The 13,520-nt window shown below is 46.4% G+C and overlaps 1 protein-coding gene and 1 long non-coding RNA gene across 4 annotated transcripts in view; one reads left to right on the top strand and one right to left on the bottom strand.

The window, feature by feature from the left end:
* The window catches only part of CAPRIN1 (cell cycle associated protein 1), a 35,331-nt gene extending 30,084 nt beyond the window's left edge, over nt 1–5,247 (bottom strand). Inside the window, exons 1-3 of one of the 3 annotated variants that reach the window (XM_070487507.1) lie at nt 4,310–4,355; nt 2,380–2,470; nt 1,910–2,039 (exon numbers count right to left, since the gene is read on the bottom strand). In XM_070487507.1, coding sequence (XP_070343608.1) covers nt 1,910–1,912 — 3 coding nt within the window. In that variant the 5' untranslated portion in view covers nt 1,913–2,039; nt 2,380–2,470; nt 4,310–4,355. Of the gene's footprint in view, nt 1–1,909; nt 2,040–2,379; nt 2,471–4,309; nt 4,358–4,849 lie in introns of those variants that run through there. The other 2 variants (XM_070487508.1, XM_044750604.2) reach the window with 2 other exon arrangements.
* A 3,908-nt stretch (nt 5,248–9,155) lies between these two features.
* Nucleotides 9,156–11,902, top strand: LOC106837502 (uncharacterized). Its single transcript, XR_006515226.2, has 2 exons — nt 9,156–11,023; nt 11,458–11,902. It is a non-coding gene; the product is annotated as an uncharacterized lncRNA (long non-coding RNA).
* The last annotated feature ends 1,618 nt before the right edge of the window (nt 11,903–13,520 follow it).

Here is a 13,520-nt window from a genome sequence, read left to right as displayed (position 1 = left end):
CAGCTCAGGAGGAATTTCTCTTCTGCTACTCCTCGCATTCTTCTCTACTGCACACACACCATTCATCTCCCCAAGAAAAAGGGAGCAAGTACTAAAAAATATCCAGAAGCTTAATACAAGAATTAACATGGAAAGGCTAACACATGGAAAGGCTCCTATTTCTCTGACTGGTAAAGCTTTTCCCAAATTTTCTAGTCAATAACAGACCAAGCTTGAGTAGAGACTGGCATGTGTGCATATGGAGCTCACCCTAACATAAAGAGAATCTTCAGAGTTTGAAAGTTCAATTCATTACAACAATATGGATGTCCCAATGAAACCTGATACAATGGGACTTTACCTGTAGTACTGCTAATCTCAGGACCCCACTACCTGGACAGCCTACAAACACAATTTAACAAGGAGACATTAATAAAGATCTAACAATAAAGAAACAAAAGCTTTTTTCTTCTGCTTTCAGCTTTTTTAAAATAGAGAAACTGTAATAAAGGATTAAAGGATTTGAGGGCCAGCCTTGTGGTGCAGCAGTTGGGTTCACATGCTCTGCTTCAGCGGCCCGGGGTTCACCAGTTTCAGATCCCTGGCGGGGACCTAAGCACCACTCATCAAGCCACGCTGTAGTAGGCGTCCCACATATAAAGTAGAGGAAGATGGGCACAGACGTTAGCTCAGGGCCAGTCTTCCTCAGCAAAAAGAGGATTGGTGGCAGATGTTAGCTCAGGGCTAATCTTCCTCAAAAAAAAAAAGAAAAAGCAATTAAAGGACTTGACGTAAAAGGTATTATTTGGTTCTACAAGATAAGCTTCAACAGGAAAAATTACACTAACGTTGCAGAGCATTACAAATTCTAATCACCCCCATTAAACATTACAAGAGACCTTGGCATTCACACCCATTCCAACCCAGGTCATTTTACGTAAGCATCTCAATTTTCTCTTCTATAAAACGAATTGGACTAATTCTAAGATGGATTTAAGATCTCAAAAAATCTTAGATTTTATTGTAGTAAATATAACCTTTTCCAAGTATTTACTAATTTTTTTAACAAAACATCTTTATCTTCATCTGTTCTACATGTAAGGTAGGAAATTAATTACATAAAATTATAACAAATGGTTTCCTTAATCTCTAAGTCATACAAAATGTATTCTGATAGAAATATGTGCCACATGAGAATTATCCTAGAGTAGAATAATGAGGCAAGGTTAAAACAATCCATTCTCATTATAATACTTAGGATTCTACTCTGATCCCAGAAAAAGGTACCTGTGTTATCACGAGGATATTCACATCTTTTTCTTTTTAAATTCAAATTTTAAATACTTTGCTACATCTCTCCCCCCCTACACCCCACACTAAGGCAGGCAGAGGGAAAAAAATTAAAGCATTATAAATGCTTTTTTCCCTGTGACGAGGTGAACACAAAACAAAGTAATCTTGCACTCTGCATTGCAGAGGGATAGTTCATGTAACCAATGGAGAAGACAGCACATCGGAGATCTTAACGGTCAAGAAAAACTTCAGATGTTAGCCCTAAGAAACATTTTACTTATAAACAATGTTTTTATTTCAAAATACTTAAAAGAAATTCTGCAATGAAAATTCTAACTGGAAGCACACTGCAATGCTCTGGAAAGAAACATTATCCTTTTTCAGAATAATGCTAACAGTAATGATATAAAGAAAAAACTTTAGGGAGCAGTATGAAAAATAGTAGACTTTGGTCATCATTTCTGGTCACATATTGGTTAAAAAGCTGTCAGGCTGTTTTGAAAGAGAACACTGGTTAATCTTTCACCTATCGCAGTCACTAGTGTCTAACCCTAGTGTATTTACAAAGAATCTAACAACTTTAAATGTCATCTATTAAAACACCCTTTCTTCTACATCAAAACCGATTATATCTTACCATATAAATAAGCTCCCTCTTCAGTTAAAATTAAGACTTCGTTTCAAAATATCATCTTGCATAGCCTAGGGCCCAGTTCTGTACCAATGAACTGAAGAAGAAAACCAGGCAATCACTCAATTCGTCATTACTCATAAGTTTAATCAGTTAAGGATTTGTTAATGGAGCTTTACAGTTGATTCTTACTATACCTGTGTTTATCCTCTTTGCTAAATGCTCATGTAATCTTTATAAGCCCAAATTTCAAAAAATACCAGGCCATTTAATTGCATTACATAATACGATCATATTTCATCAATGTGAAGCATGCATTCTCACTTTACAGATGCTTAGCTGTCCTCTAAGTGCTTGGCTTATTAGAAAATTAACAAATAACTTTGTTTCTTAAATGAAGCGCAGTAAAATTATTTCAATTCTGTGTCTCAATGTAACTGATAATACATATCTAGTAGTAATTTCTGTCAGGATACTTGATTTCAGAATCCATGGAAAAAGGCATTTTGTCTGAAGACTCCCATGAACAGGTCTGAAATACAGCTCAAATATCAGTTGCTAAGTGGACTGAAGCAAAAAGAAATCCAGTTACAAATAGCTCACTTTACTCCATAAGGATTTCTAAAAAGGTTCAAAACTGATTTGTAAAGTAAATCCTATTTCAGGTGTATTAGAAATGCTCACTCCCTACTGAAAAACGACTCAAAATTAAATGTTTATACAGTAAGTCATCTAGACAGAAAAAAATTTCCATTTAAACTAGAAGCCAGATGTGCTTAGAGAAAAATTCAAATGCCTCTCAAGTTTCTCAAAAAGTAAAACTTACAGTTTTAACAGTAACTAAGACACAACGTCAGTACTGCCAATGTAACTATTTAAAAGTAGGTAGCTCAGTGTGAGTTATCAAAAAGGCTCACTTAACTGTAATTTGACCTTTCTACTACCTAGCACCCAAAACACTAAGACAGAAAAAAAATATGAAAATACATTTGCTACTTTGTGTAGTTTGTTAAATCTCCATCATTACAAGGGAATTTTTCAGTACTTACTAGTCTAGTCTACCATCTTCGTAATAATTACATGACTTTCTCCTCTACGATGGGGGGGCAGGGAGGCAACATATAGTAACACAACCCTATACACAGGAGAGACCCACCACGGTTCAGGCCCTAAAGGGGCTTGTAAACTACATTTCTACTTTTTTCAAATACACTCGAACACTAGAATCTAACAATCACCTCACAACTAAGCTGACTGCTAATCAATGTCTGACTTCATATTAATGCCCTTGAAAAATTACTCTTGTCATTAAAATATAAATATCCCTATTAAGATGCCTATATGTAAAATACTATATCATTAATATTTATCTTCTGATTCCTATCCTAGAAGAAAACAAAGATTTCCTAGGAATTCTGAAAATTAAATCATTCAAGCATCACCCAGATTGACAGGATTGTTTATTGCATTGAAATGTTTTAAAGATATCTAAGTCTCAATTTCAGAGTGGGAAAAACTAAATCAGATGGGCGACTCAGAACCAAAAGAGACTGGCCTTAGGGCGTGTTTATTCTATTACGTATTTGAATGTAGCTACTTTACAATTAAAATACTTTTGTTGCTTTGTTGATGTTGATAAATCTATTTCAATCATTTATAATAAACCAGACTTGCTTTTCAAAATAAAAGATGGGCAAAAAGTAGAAATCCAAGATTAGTGCATCTCTCAACTTCAAAAAAAGTCCAAGAAACTCAAGTAAAATTCCCAATACAGGAGACAGAAAAATGTTTTAAAACTCTCCTAAAATGTAAAATAAACCATTAAAAAAGCAATTAAGATAATTACGGCGTAAATGTCATCAGTTTTCTTCGAGTTATCCCCCACAGCCCAAATTTTAGCCAAACAGTTACTATTTCAACCTCTTCAGTAGTACTATTCGGTGGCTGGCTAAATACTGTAAACATTCTAAAGGACTTCCCCAAAATTAAAAGACACTATAGTAAATATATTTTACTAGAGACAGACAAGCAAAAGTTACCGTAGAAAACTTATTTTCCTTTTTAAGGTATAAGGCAAAAGTGTGCATACTAATCACACATGCAATCGCCCCGATTTTGTGCTGCTGATGCGTCTCCCTTTCCCCCCCGCACCCTCGGCGCAGGCTGCGCTCGCCGCCGAGCCCCCCGCCCCGTGCGTGTCCGCACACACACACGCACACATACACACACGCGCGCACACACGTGTCCCCGCGAGCGGAGCCGGCGCCCAGAGCGCCCAACAAAAGGCCGGCCCGCCGCCAGGCCTCCCGGGCGACCGCGGCCGGCCGACGTCGGAGCGGAAGGGCTGCGGCGCGGCGGCTCCGGGGGGGCTGCCGGCCGCCGCCCCCGCTTTCGCTTTGTGCTCACAATGCGGCTCCGCGCGCGCCCTGCCCGCCGCCGCCATGTTCGCCGCCCCACGTGCCCGCGCCCGCGCCCGGCCGCCCCCACCCCCACCGCCCCGCCGCGCCCGGCGCCCCCGGCCCCCTCGAGGGCCCCCCAGGGCCGGACGGCCGCGGCGGACACTCTGCTCGGGGCCGGGCCGGGCGTGCGGCTCGGGGACACCCAGACAATCGAACAAAGAGGGACCCGCAGGGGCGCCCCGCGGGCGGGGGCGGGGGGCGGCCGAGGCCCCTCAGAGGGGCTGCGGGGTCCCGAAGGCGACACTGGTGCCCCGGGGCGAGGAGGGAGCCGGGCGCGGAGCGGCCCCCGCGCAGGGCCAGGCCGCGGGCCTCTGCCGCCCGGGCGCCCCGGCAGGGGAGGGGGCCGCGCGCGGCTCGGGCAGGCGGCGGCACGGCGCGCCGAGGCCGAGGCCCAGGGCCGGTCAGCTGACGGCACGTCCGCGGGCCCGCTTTCCGGGCCGCGCGGGGCGGGAGGGGCGGGAGAGCCGGGCCCGGGCACCCCCCGCACCTTCTTCTTCTCCAGGTTCCGGAGCTTCTTGTCGATCACGCCGAGGATCTGCTTCATGGCCTCCGTCTGCACGGCGCCCGTGCCGCTCGCGGGGTGCTGGGCGGCCGGCGCCGCGGCCCCGGCCCCCGCCTCGCCGCCGGAGCCCGCCGCGGGGGGCGGCCCGGACGACCTGCTGCCGCTCCCGCCGTGGCTGGTGGCCGAGGGCATCTTGAGACGCGAGCGAGCCGAGGGAGAACGGGAGGAAGGACGAGACGGCCGGTCAGGCGGCGGACGGGGCGAGACGCGGGACAAAACGCGCGGCGGGAGGGCGGCTGCGCGCGCGGCGGGGGCGGGGCGGGGGCGGCGGCGCGCGCCGCGGGGCAGGAAGGGACGGACGCGCGCCCCCGCCCGGCTCCGCGCCCGCCCGCCAGCCCCCGGCGCCCAGGCTCGCGGGGCGGGGCCTCGCCGTCCGGCCGCCAACGGCCAGCGCAACGGCCTCTGGAGGCCGCGCGGTCGCCTTCGGGGGCGGGGCGGGGCGGGGGCCTGGAGAGGGCGGGGAGGGGGGCGCGAGGCCGCGCGCCGCCCGCAGGGACGGACTCGCGACGGCGGCCCTCCGACCCTCGAGCGCCTCGGCCGGCGGCGATCACCGTGCGCGCGCGGAGGCCGCTGGCGGTCCCGAGAGGAGGCCGAGGGCGCCGGCGTGGCGGCGCGCTCCGCCCTGTGCGGCTGCCCCGAGAGCCGCGGCGAGGGCGGCGGGCGGGGCCGCGCGGCCGGCCGCGGGCGCAGGGGCGGGGCGGGGGCCTTCGCGGCCGCGCGGGCTGCCCGGCGCGAACGCCTGCGGGGAGGGCGGCCTCCTCGCCCGGCCCGGCCCTGCCCTGCCCCGGGGGCGGCGGCTCGGCGCAAGTCGGGCGGCCCTGGGGAGGCTGCGGGCGCGGCGTCTGGAGTTTTGAGGCAAATCGAAGCGAGGGTCTTTCAGGCGAAGTGGCTAGACGTCCCAGCGGGGACAATAGGTGTCAAGCGGCCGGCGGGGCGGGGCGCCCCGGGGAAGGGCCGGCGGCCGGGGGTCCCTGGGGCGCGCGCGGGGCCGGGGCCAGAGGGCTGGCCTGTTAGGAGTCCTAAAGCTCCGGACTCGTGTGAAAACAGCCTTCAGCTACCTTGAGGTGACATTTATCCAAGAGGCCTGAGCGTTACGAATTGGGCTTTCTTTTCCTTTTGTTTTAGATTTACCTAAAGGTTTTAAGTGAATGTTGAATGAAATACAAAACAGAATATTTTTTGCTCCGAGAGAATTCTTCCCGCCTTGTCATTAACCTAGGGGCGGGGTGGGTGTGGACAGTGAACAGAAAATAAACCAAGCGCTGGACAGAAATGTATAATCAGTGGAAAATGCAGCGGAATGTTGTGTGAAAGCAGTAAATGACCGATGTATAATTTGAACTCCATAGAAAGGGGATTTAGAAGAAGGGATACCAAACCCACTGTTCCTGGGGAATAAAGTGAGTGCTACTGATCGGCAACAGTGTGTCCTGCGGAGCGGGAGGAGGCAGCCTCCGGCCGCCTCGTGTCCCCATCAGCTGCCAAGTCCCTTATCTAGTCGTTCAAGTATTTCTTGAGGCTCTTACTATGTGTTAGGAACTCTCTAGGGCCAGGGATTGTGAACAAATCAAAAACCTCTGTCTTCGTGGAGCTCACATTCTAAATGGGGCAAAGATAAGAGACTACACGTCAGATAGTGAAGTGGTGGAGAAGAAAACAGGATGGTCAGGAAAAGCCTGACCTGAGCCAAGCCTGAAGGAAGTGAGGAAGGAAGGCCAAGCAGCTATCTGGGAGGAAGAATTTTCCAGGTGGAAGGAGCACCGAGCGCAAGGATCTGAGATGGGAGTGTGCTTGGCGGGTTCAAGGACCAGCAAGGAAGCCACAGTGGCGAGAGCAAAGGGTAGGGTGAGGTCCAGACATGAAAGGGGGCCAGTCTTGTAAGGCCTCCGAGGCCAATGGAAGAACTTTGGCTTCCGCTGAGTGAAATGGGGAGTCACAGCACGCATAGTTTAAAGCAGAGGAGGAGTATGGTCAATCTGCATCTTAGAGAAATCCTCTTGCTGCTCTATAAGAATTTACAGTAAGTGTGTATTAGAGGTGAGGGGAAGGGTGGGGCAAGAGCAGAAGCCGCGAGCCCAGTTAGGAGGCTGTTGAAATGTTCCAGCCCAGAGATGGTGGTGGCCAAGGTCGGGGTGTTACCATGAAGGGAGTGACAAGTGGTTGAGTGCTTCATACACTGTGGTGGTAGAACCAAAAGGATTTGCTTATCAGTTGTGTGTTACGTGTGGGAGAGGTCAAAGCTGACCCAAGGTGGTTCTAGACGGAAGCCCCAGAGCTATGCTGAGCACTGCACTGAACACCCGCTGAGCCGAGAGGCAGAGAGGAGGGCATGCTCCTTTAGCTGCTTGCAGCTCTTAGTGCACTCAGCCTGCCCGCTGTCACTGTCGGAATCTCAGGCGCCACGCTCTGCCCACTGCATTTTAACAAGATCCTCGGCTAATTTGTATACACGCTGAAGTTTGGGGGGAAAAAAATCACTGCTTTATGCCTTAGAACTTGACCAATGTCTTTAAGATCACACATGAAATACTCTACCAGACAAATTTTCCGCAGACCTACAGCATCAGAAGCCTCAGGGTGGAGTCCCGCACTCTGTTTTAACATGTCCTCGGGGTGAGACTGATGGGAGCTAAAGCGTGAGAACCAATGACCTGGAGGCCCCTGATGATTCAGGTTTGAGCTGAAGAGGGCTTGTGGTAAGGCGTGAGGAGGAGAGGCCACTTCTGCGTTTCCTTGGCTCATTGCACAGTAGTAGTTACCAAAGCATGAAGACTCGTGTTCAGCTAAATTAGGCTTTTCTTCAAGGAAAAAAGAAAGATTGTTGAGAGGGAGCAGGATAGATGACAACACAGACAGCAGATTCTCAGTTGGGGTCCATCTCGCAGCCGTCTGTGTATCCAGATAGGCTGGGTTATGCTGCAGTAACAGTCCCGAAAGCTCTGTGACTTCAAACAGGGATCTGCAGACTACAGTCCTAGGGCCACGTGGCCCTCCCACTGTTTTTGTAAATAAAGTTTTTTGGGACACAGCCACATCCATTCATGTACATATTTTCTATGGCCACTTTCCTGCCACAGCAGAGCAGAGTTGAGTAGTCGTGACAGAGACAGCATGGTGTGCAAAACCTAAAATACTATCTCATACTTTACAGAAGTAGTTTGCCAATCCCTGGCTTAAAACATCCATCATGGCTCAGCAGGAGGGCCCTACTCAGAGTAGTCATTTGCTAGATTCAGGCTGATGGAGAAAGCAAGCTCAAGCGTTGATGATTAGCTTGCTGTAAGAAAAAAGAACTTGGGAGTATCTCAAGTAGTAGTCAGTTAAATACTCCAGACAGGTGGGTTTGCGTCACGTGCACCCACACCTCATTGGCCAGACAGAGTCACATGATGCCAGGCAACCAAGAGATGCTGTCCTATCAGATCCCTAGTAGGAAGCTAAGTGAACCAGAAACGTTTGGGGAACATGCATTGAAGCATACATAGCTGTGGTGCGCTCACTTCCTACAATATGTCATCCCATCCCATTTCCGTGGTGTTGTGACTTTCTTGCAATCGTTCAGGTCAGCACTTGCTCCAGGAAAACCAATGAATTTCAGGCAAAACAGTGTCTTTAGTCTGACTTCCTGCCCAGTCGAATGCCATGGTCCCAGCAATCAAAATTTGTCTATTTCCTACCTGACAAAAGGGGACTGAAGCTATATTTATGTGAATTTTTAATACTTTCCTGTCCTCTTTTTTTTTTTTTTACCTTTTTTTCTAATCCAAAGCCATGCAGTGGCTTGGGGTCATTGTATCACTGAATAAATAGGAAAATTAAAGGTTTTTCCCAGAAAACCAGTGGGAGAGCAGAGTACATCTATAAATGAAAAATGCTTTCTCCAAAAACCTTGGTTTTAAGGTATAGCCAATATTAATATGTTTTAATAACAGCAATCTCCCAAGACTTCTGACGTTCACTTGTTTAATTCATGAGACCACAGCACTCTGAAGTCTCCACAGGCGAGTGAATGAATAATTGAACTACTTATCCTGATAATTGTGGCAAAATAGTTAAGCTGCTTCAACTTGAATCACCCGATAAACTAATGTCAAGCATGTTTCTAGCAAAAGAGGGGAACTTCCATCTGAATTACCTTAACTGCCTCTCTGCCAGGGTAACAGCGGGAAGCCCAGCCTAGCTGTGGACTTCACTGCTCACACAGCTAAGGCTCTTCTCTTCCGGTTGTTTTACTACAAGTCAGCAGCAGACATTTGTATCATAATTTTCCATTACTGCCTTTTTATGATAATTAATCCCATAATTGTCTGTGTCCATGAGCCAGCATTAGACTCTGAGCTTTTAAAGGGAAGAAATCAGTTGTTTGGATTTCATCTCTGTATCCTCTGAAGTAGTAATATGCCTGGCACAAATGTTTTGTCAATAAATATTGCCTACTGTATTAACCTATCGGTCCATGCTGCCCCTTTGCCCTGTTACATTGTGGTCATCAGCTGAAGTGGCATTCTTTTCCACTTACGTTTTCTTATGTCTGCCTTTTCTTAATTGTAATATTACGCTTAGAAATACAGCTTTATATTTTGTAGAGGTAGAAAAAGTCCGGAATAGTTTTTCAGGTTTCACAAATTACTGTTGTTTCTTATTGAACACTCTTAGAAGCCATGCACTGCTTTCAACATATAAGCAAACATAACTTTGAGCACAGGCGTTAAAATGCTCCATAGTTACTTATGTGAACTGTGCATTCTCTTAACTTCGTGTTTCTATTTCAGTGGTTCTCCACCTGTAGTGATTTTGCACCACTGCCAGGACGTTTGGCAATGTCTGGAGGTGTTCTTAAGTTGTCACAACTTGGCAGGGAGGTGCTCAGGCATCTAGTGGGTGGAGGCCAAGGATGCTTCCAAACATCCTGCAATGCACAGGACAGCACAGACTTATCCAGGCCAAAACGCCAATAATGCTGAAGGTGGGAAACTGTGTTCTATTTTATGAGACCAAAAAGGTATTCATTTGATTCAGCACCTTGCAAGTGACAGTAGTGAGATGACACAGGCAAAAACACACACAAAAAAAGTGTCTTTAGAAAGAAAGTGTGGAAGGATGTCACACTAAACTCTGCATCTCGGCACTGATGCGCATTCATGGTCTTTTTCAGCCAATATATACTATATATATTCATTTCTCCCACGAATACATGCAACCCACTGTGAACAATGGTCTTCTGAGAAAAAGAATTTCCTTCAAAGTGACAACAGCTCCACAAGTTTTAGAAGGAATAAAACTTTATGTATCTCAAAGTTACATCCTGGGAGAAGCTAAGTACAGGGTAACCAGCTTATTCAGGATTGCTTCTACAGCTGGTCAGGTCTGTATTATTTCAGGAATAACTTTCACACCTGACAGTGCCACTCCCCCACATCAGGGGGTCACCCTTTAGGTGTTAATAACATTTATCCTGAGAGTCTAAGAGCTTGGTTTAAAGATCTCTTAAGCACTAACAAGCTCAATTGAAGACGTGAAAAATGCTACGGAAAGGTGTCGGTCCTGTCTTACTTATTTTTTTTTTCTTGTAGAGATTTCCAGTGAGTGTAGACTTTGCAGAAGGGAGAAGTGTGGAAGCCCCACCCCACCCTGTCTCATCCTTTCTGGGGTGTTTCTCAGCGGGGCAAGGGCACCACCTTCAACATCACCCGGGGCACTTGTGGAATGAAGATTCCCGGATTCCACCCCAGACACTGCATCTATGTCCCAGGATCTGATACCTAGGAATACTATGTATTTTAAAAATCAAACTCCTTTTTGCACATTCAAGTTTGTGAATCTCTGCTCCACAGAAAGAGTCCACTTATTTTCACAAAAATAAGTACCATAAATGTTCAAACAAAAATTCCTCTTTTCATGGTATTCTCTTATCTCTCTCCCCAGGAAGTGCTGTGAGGATGTCTTAAGTAGGGCGTGTTGACAATTGCCAGATAGATGGAAAAGGACCGCAAACTCCAGTCGCTGATCTAGGAAGGAGCAGTGGCATTCCAAGATGGGAGAGAAAATGTTGAGAGAAATTTGCTGAGGAAAGAATCCAAGCAGAGTGGTGACTGGAAGGTTAGAGTAAGGGAAAGGAAGGCGACTCAGCAAATTTGTAGCCCCTACTAATACATATTATACTTAAAAAGGTCATGGCTAAGAAAAGGGAGGATGGTTAGAGCAGTGGTGTTAAAACTTGAGGTGCTTCAGAATCCCCTGGAGGGCTTGTAACCTCACCGCTGGCCAGGCAGCCCGCCAAGTGTCAGATTGTGTAATCTGGGGTGGCTGATAGGTCATGCTTCTAACAAGTCCTCTGATGATGTCAATGCTGCTAGTCTGGGAACCACATTTTGAGAAGCACATGATTAGAGGAATTTAAAAAGAATTTTGAAACTATTGGAGCAAGAAAATAAACTAAGGGGAAGAAGAAATTTATCAAAAGTTATAAAGGAACTGTAGTATACTATAATATCATGTTTATGCAGCTTTTTATTTTGAATTTTCCTCTTCAGGAGAGTAGCAGAGGAGATGATCGCAGAGGATATCGCACAGGGTAGTCACACTCCATTAAGACGCTGCTTCCAGAGGAGACTTTTCTCCAGGCCCTTCTTGTCTAGACCGCGTGCCTCTGGCAGTCCTGTCCTGCTGCAAGACCCGTGTTCCTTGGCTTTCTTTGGAGTCAGAGCTGGAGATGCTGCTTCTCCTGAATGCGGTGCTAACATCTACCTAAAGAAGAAAGAGGCCAGTTCTTTAGGACGGGGCAAGTTGGTTTGACGAGAGAAAGAGAAGAGGTGATCATGTGACAAGAAATAGGTTTGTGCAAACTTTTCACAGGAAAAAAATACAAATCACATTAAATGTACTTTTAAAACCTTTTTTTTAAAATTGCAGGGGTAATACAAGTTTATCGTAAATAATTTAGATAAGAAGTAAATTATGCTAAAAAGTAAAACAAAAGTTCAGCGTGTTGTATAACAGCTTTATTGAGATATAATTTACATACCATAAAATTCATCCTTGTAAAATATACAATTCAGTGGTTTTTAGTATATTCACAGAGCAATGCAACCACCACCATTATCTAATTTCAGTACATTTTTATCACCCCAGAAAGTAACATGTACCCATTAGCAGTCACTTCCATTTATCCCTTCCCCCAGCTCCTGGCTACCACTGATCTAATTTCTGTCTCTATGGATTTGCCTCTTCTAGTCATTTTATGTAGATGGAACCATACAATATGTGGCCTTTGTGTCTGGCTTATTTCACTTAGCATAATATTTTCAAGATTCATCCATGCTGTAGCATGTACTTCATTCCTTTCTATGGCTGAATAATATTCCATTGTGTGGATATACAATAGTTTGTCCATTCATCACATCAACATTTGGGTTGTTTCCACTTTTTGGGTATTATAAATAATGCTGCTATGAACACTCATGTACAAGTTTTTATGTGAACATATGTTTTAAATTCTGTGGGTATATACCTAGAGTAGAATTTCCAGGTCATAACGTAACTCTATGTTTAACTTTTGAACAAGTGCCAAACTGTTTTCCAAAGCAGCTGAACCATTTCACACTCCTGCCGGCTGTGTGAAGCTGCCAGTTTCTCCACATCCTCACCAGCACTGGTTGTTCTCCTTTTTGATTATAGCCGTTCTAATGTCTCATGAAGTGTATCTCGATGAGAAGCAGTATTTCATCATGGCTTTGATCTGCGTCGCTGGGTGTCTGTAAACAAGGATTAGCTTTTTCCCTGCTTTGGGTGGCTTAGATGGGATTTTGCCGGAAGGCAGAAGAAATACAGTTATATTTCAAGGTCCCTCTTAACTTTATGGTTAGGATTGTCTCAGCTCTGGTGTCTACATTGCCAGTCAACGCTAGAAGCACCTAGCTAGGGAGTCCTTGAGAAAGTACCAGAAGAATAATATTGGCAGTGGGTTGACACTCAAACGTGTCTGATGATTAGGACTCGAGTTAAAGGTAGGCAGGATAGACAGTCACTTACCTAAAAAGCTCGCTTTTAGCATTAGGAAGACTTCTCGGCCCCTTATTTTTTCTCTGACATTCTGTTCACTCAACAAACACTTCCCTAGTCTGTTGGGTGTGCCAGGCACTGTACATGTTGCTACACAATGCTGAATAAGATGTAGTCTCGTGACTGGAGGAAATCAGTGTTGAAAAGGGTAGATATATATATAAAGAAGTAAAATTCAGTGTGATGTGCCTCAGTGAGGTACCACCTCACAGTCACCAAAGTAGCTAAAGCGTTTTTTTTTGTTTTTTTTTTTGTGGAAGATCAGCCCTGAGCTAACATCTGCCACCAATCCTCCTCTTTTTGATGAGGAAGGCTGGCCCTGAGCTAACATCCGTGCCCATCTTCCTCTACTTTATATGTGGGATGCCTTCCACAGCATGGCCTGCCAAGCGGTGCACGTCCACACCCGGGATCTGAACCGGCGAACCCCAGGCCACCGAAGTGGAATGTGTGAACTTAACCACTGTGCCACCGGGCCGGCCCCACTAAAGCTTAAAAACTGACACGGACAAGTAATGAGGAGAATGTAGAGCAG

This window comes from Equus asinus, chromosome 17 (assembly GCF_041296235.1).
Source record: "Equus asinus isolate D_3611 breed Donkey chromosome 17, EquAss-T2T_v2, whole genome shotgun sequence".
In the NCBI taxonomy this organism is placed as follows: Eukaryota; Metazoa; Chordata; class Mammalia; order Perissodactyla; family Equidae; genus Equus; species Equus asinus.
The sequence above is the reverse complement of the archived record's forward strand: the minus strand, read 5'-3'. Positions and strand labels throughout refer to the sequence as shown.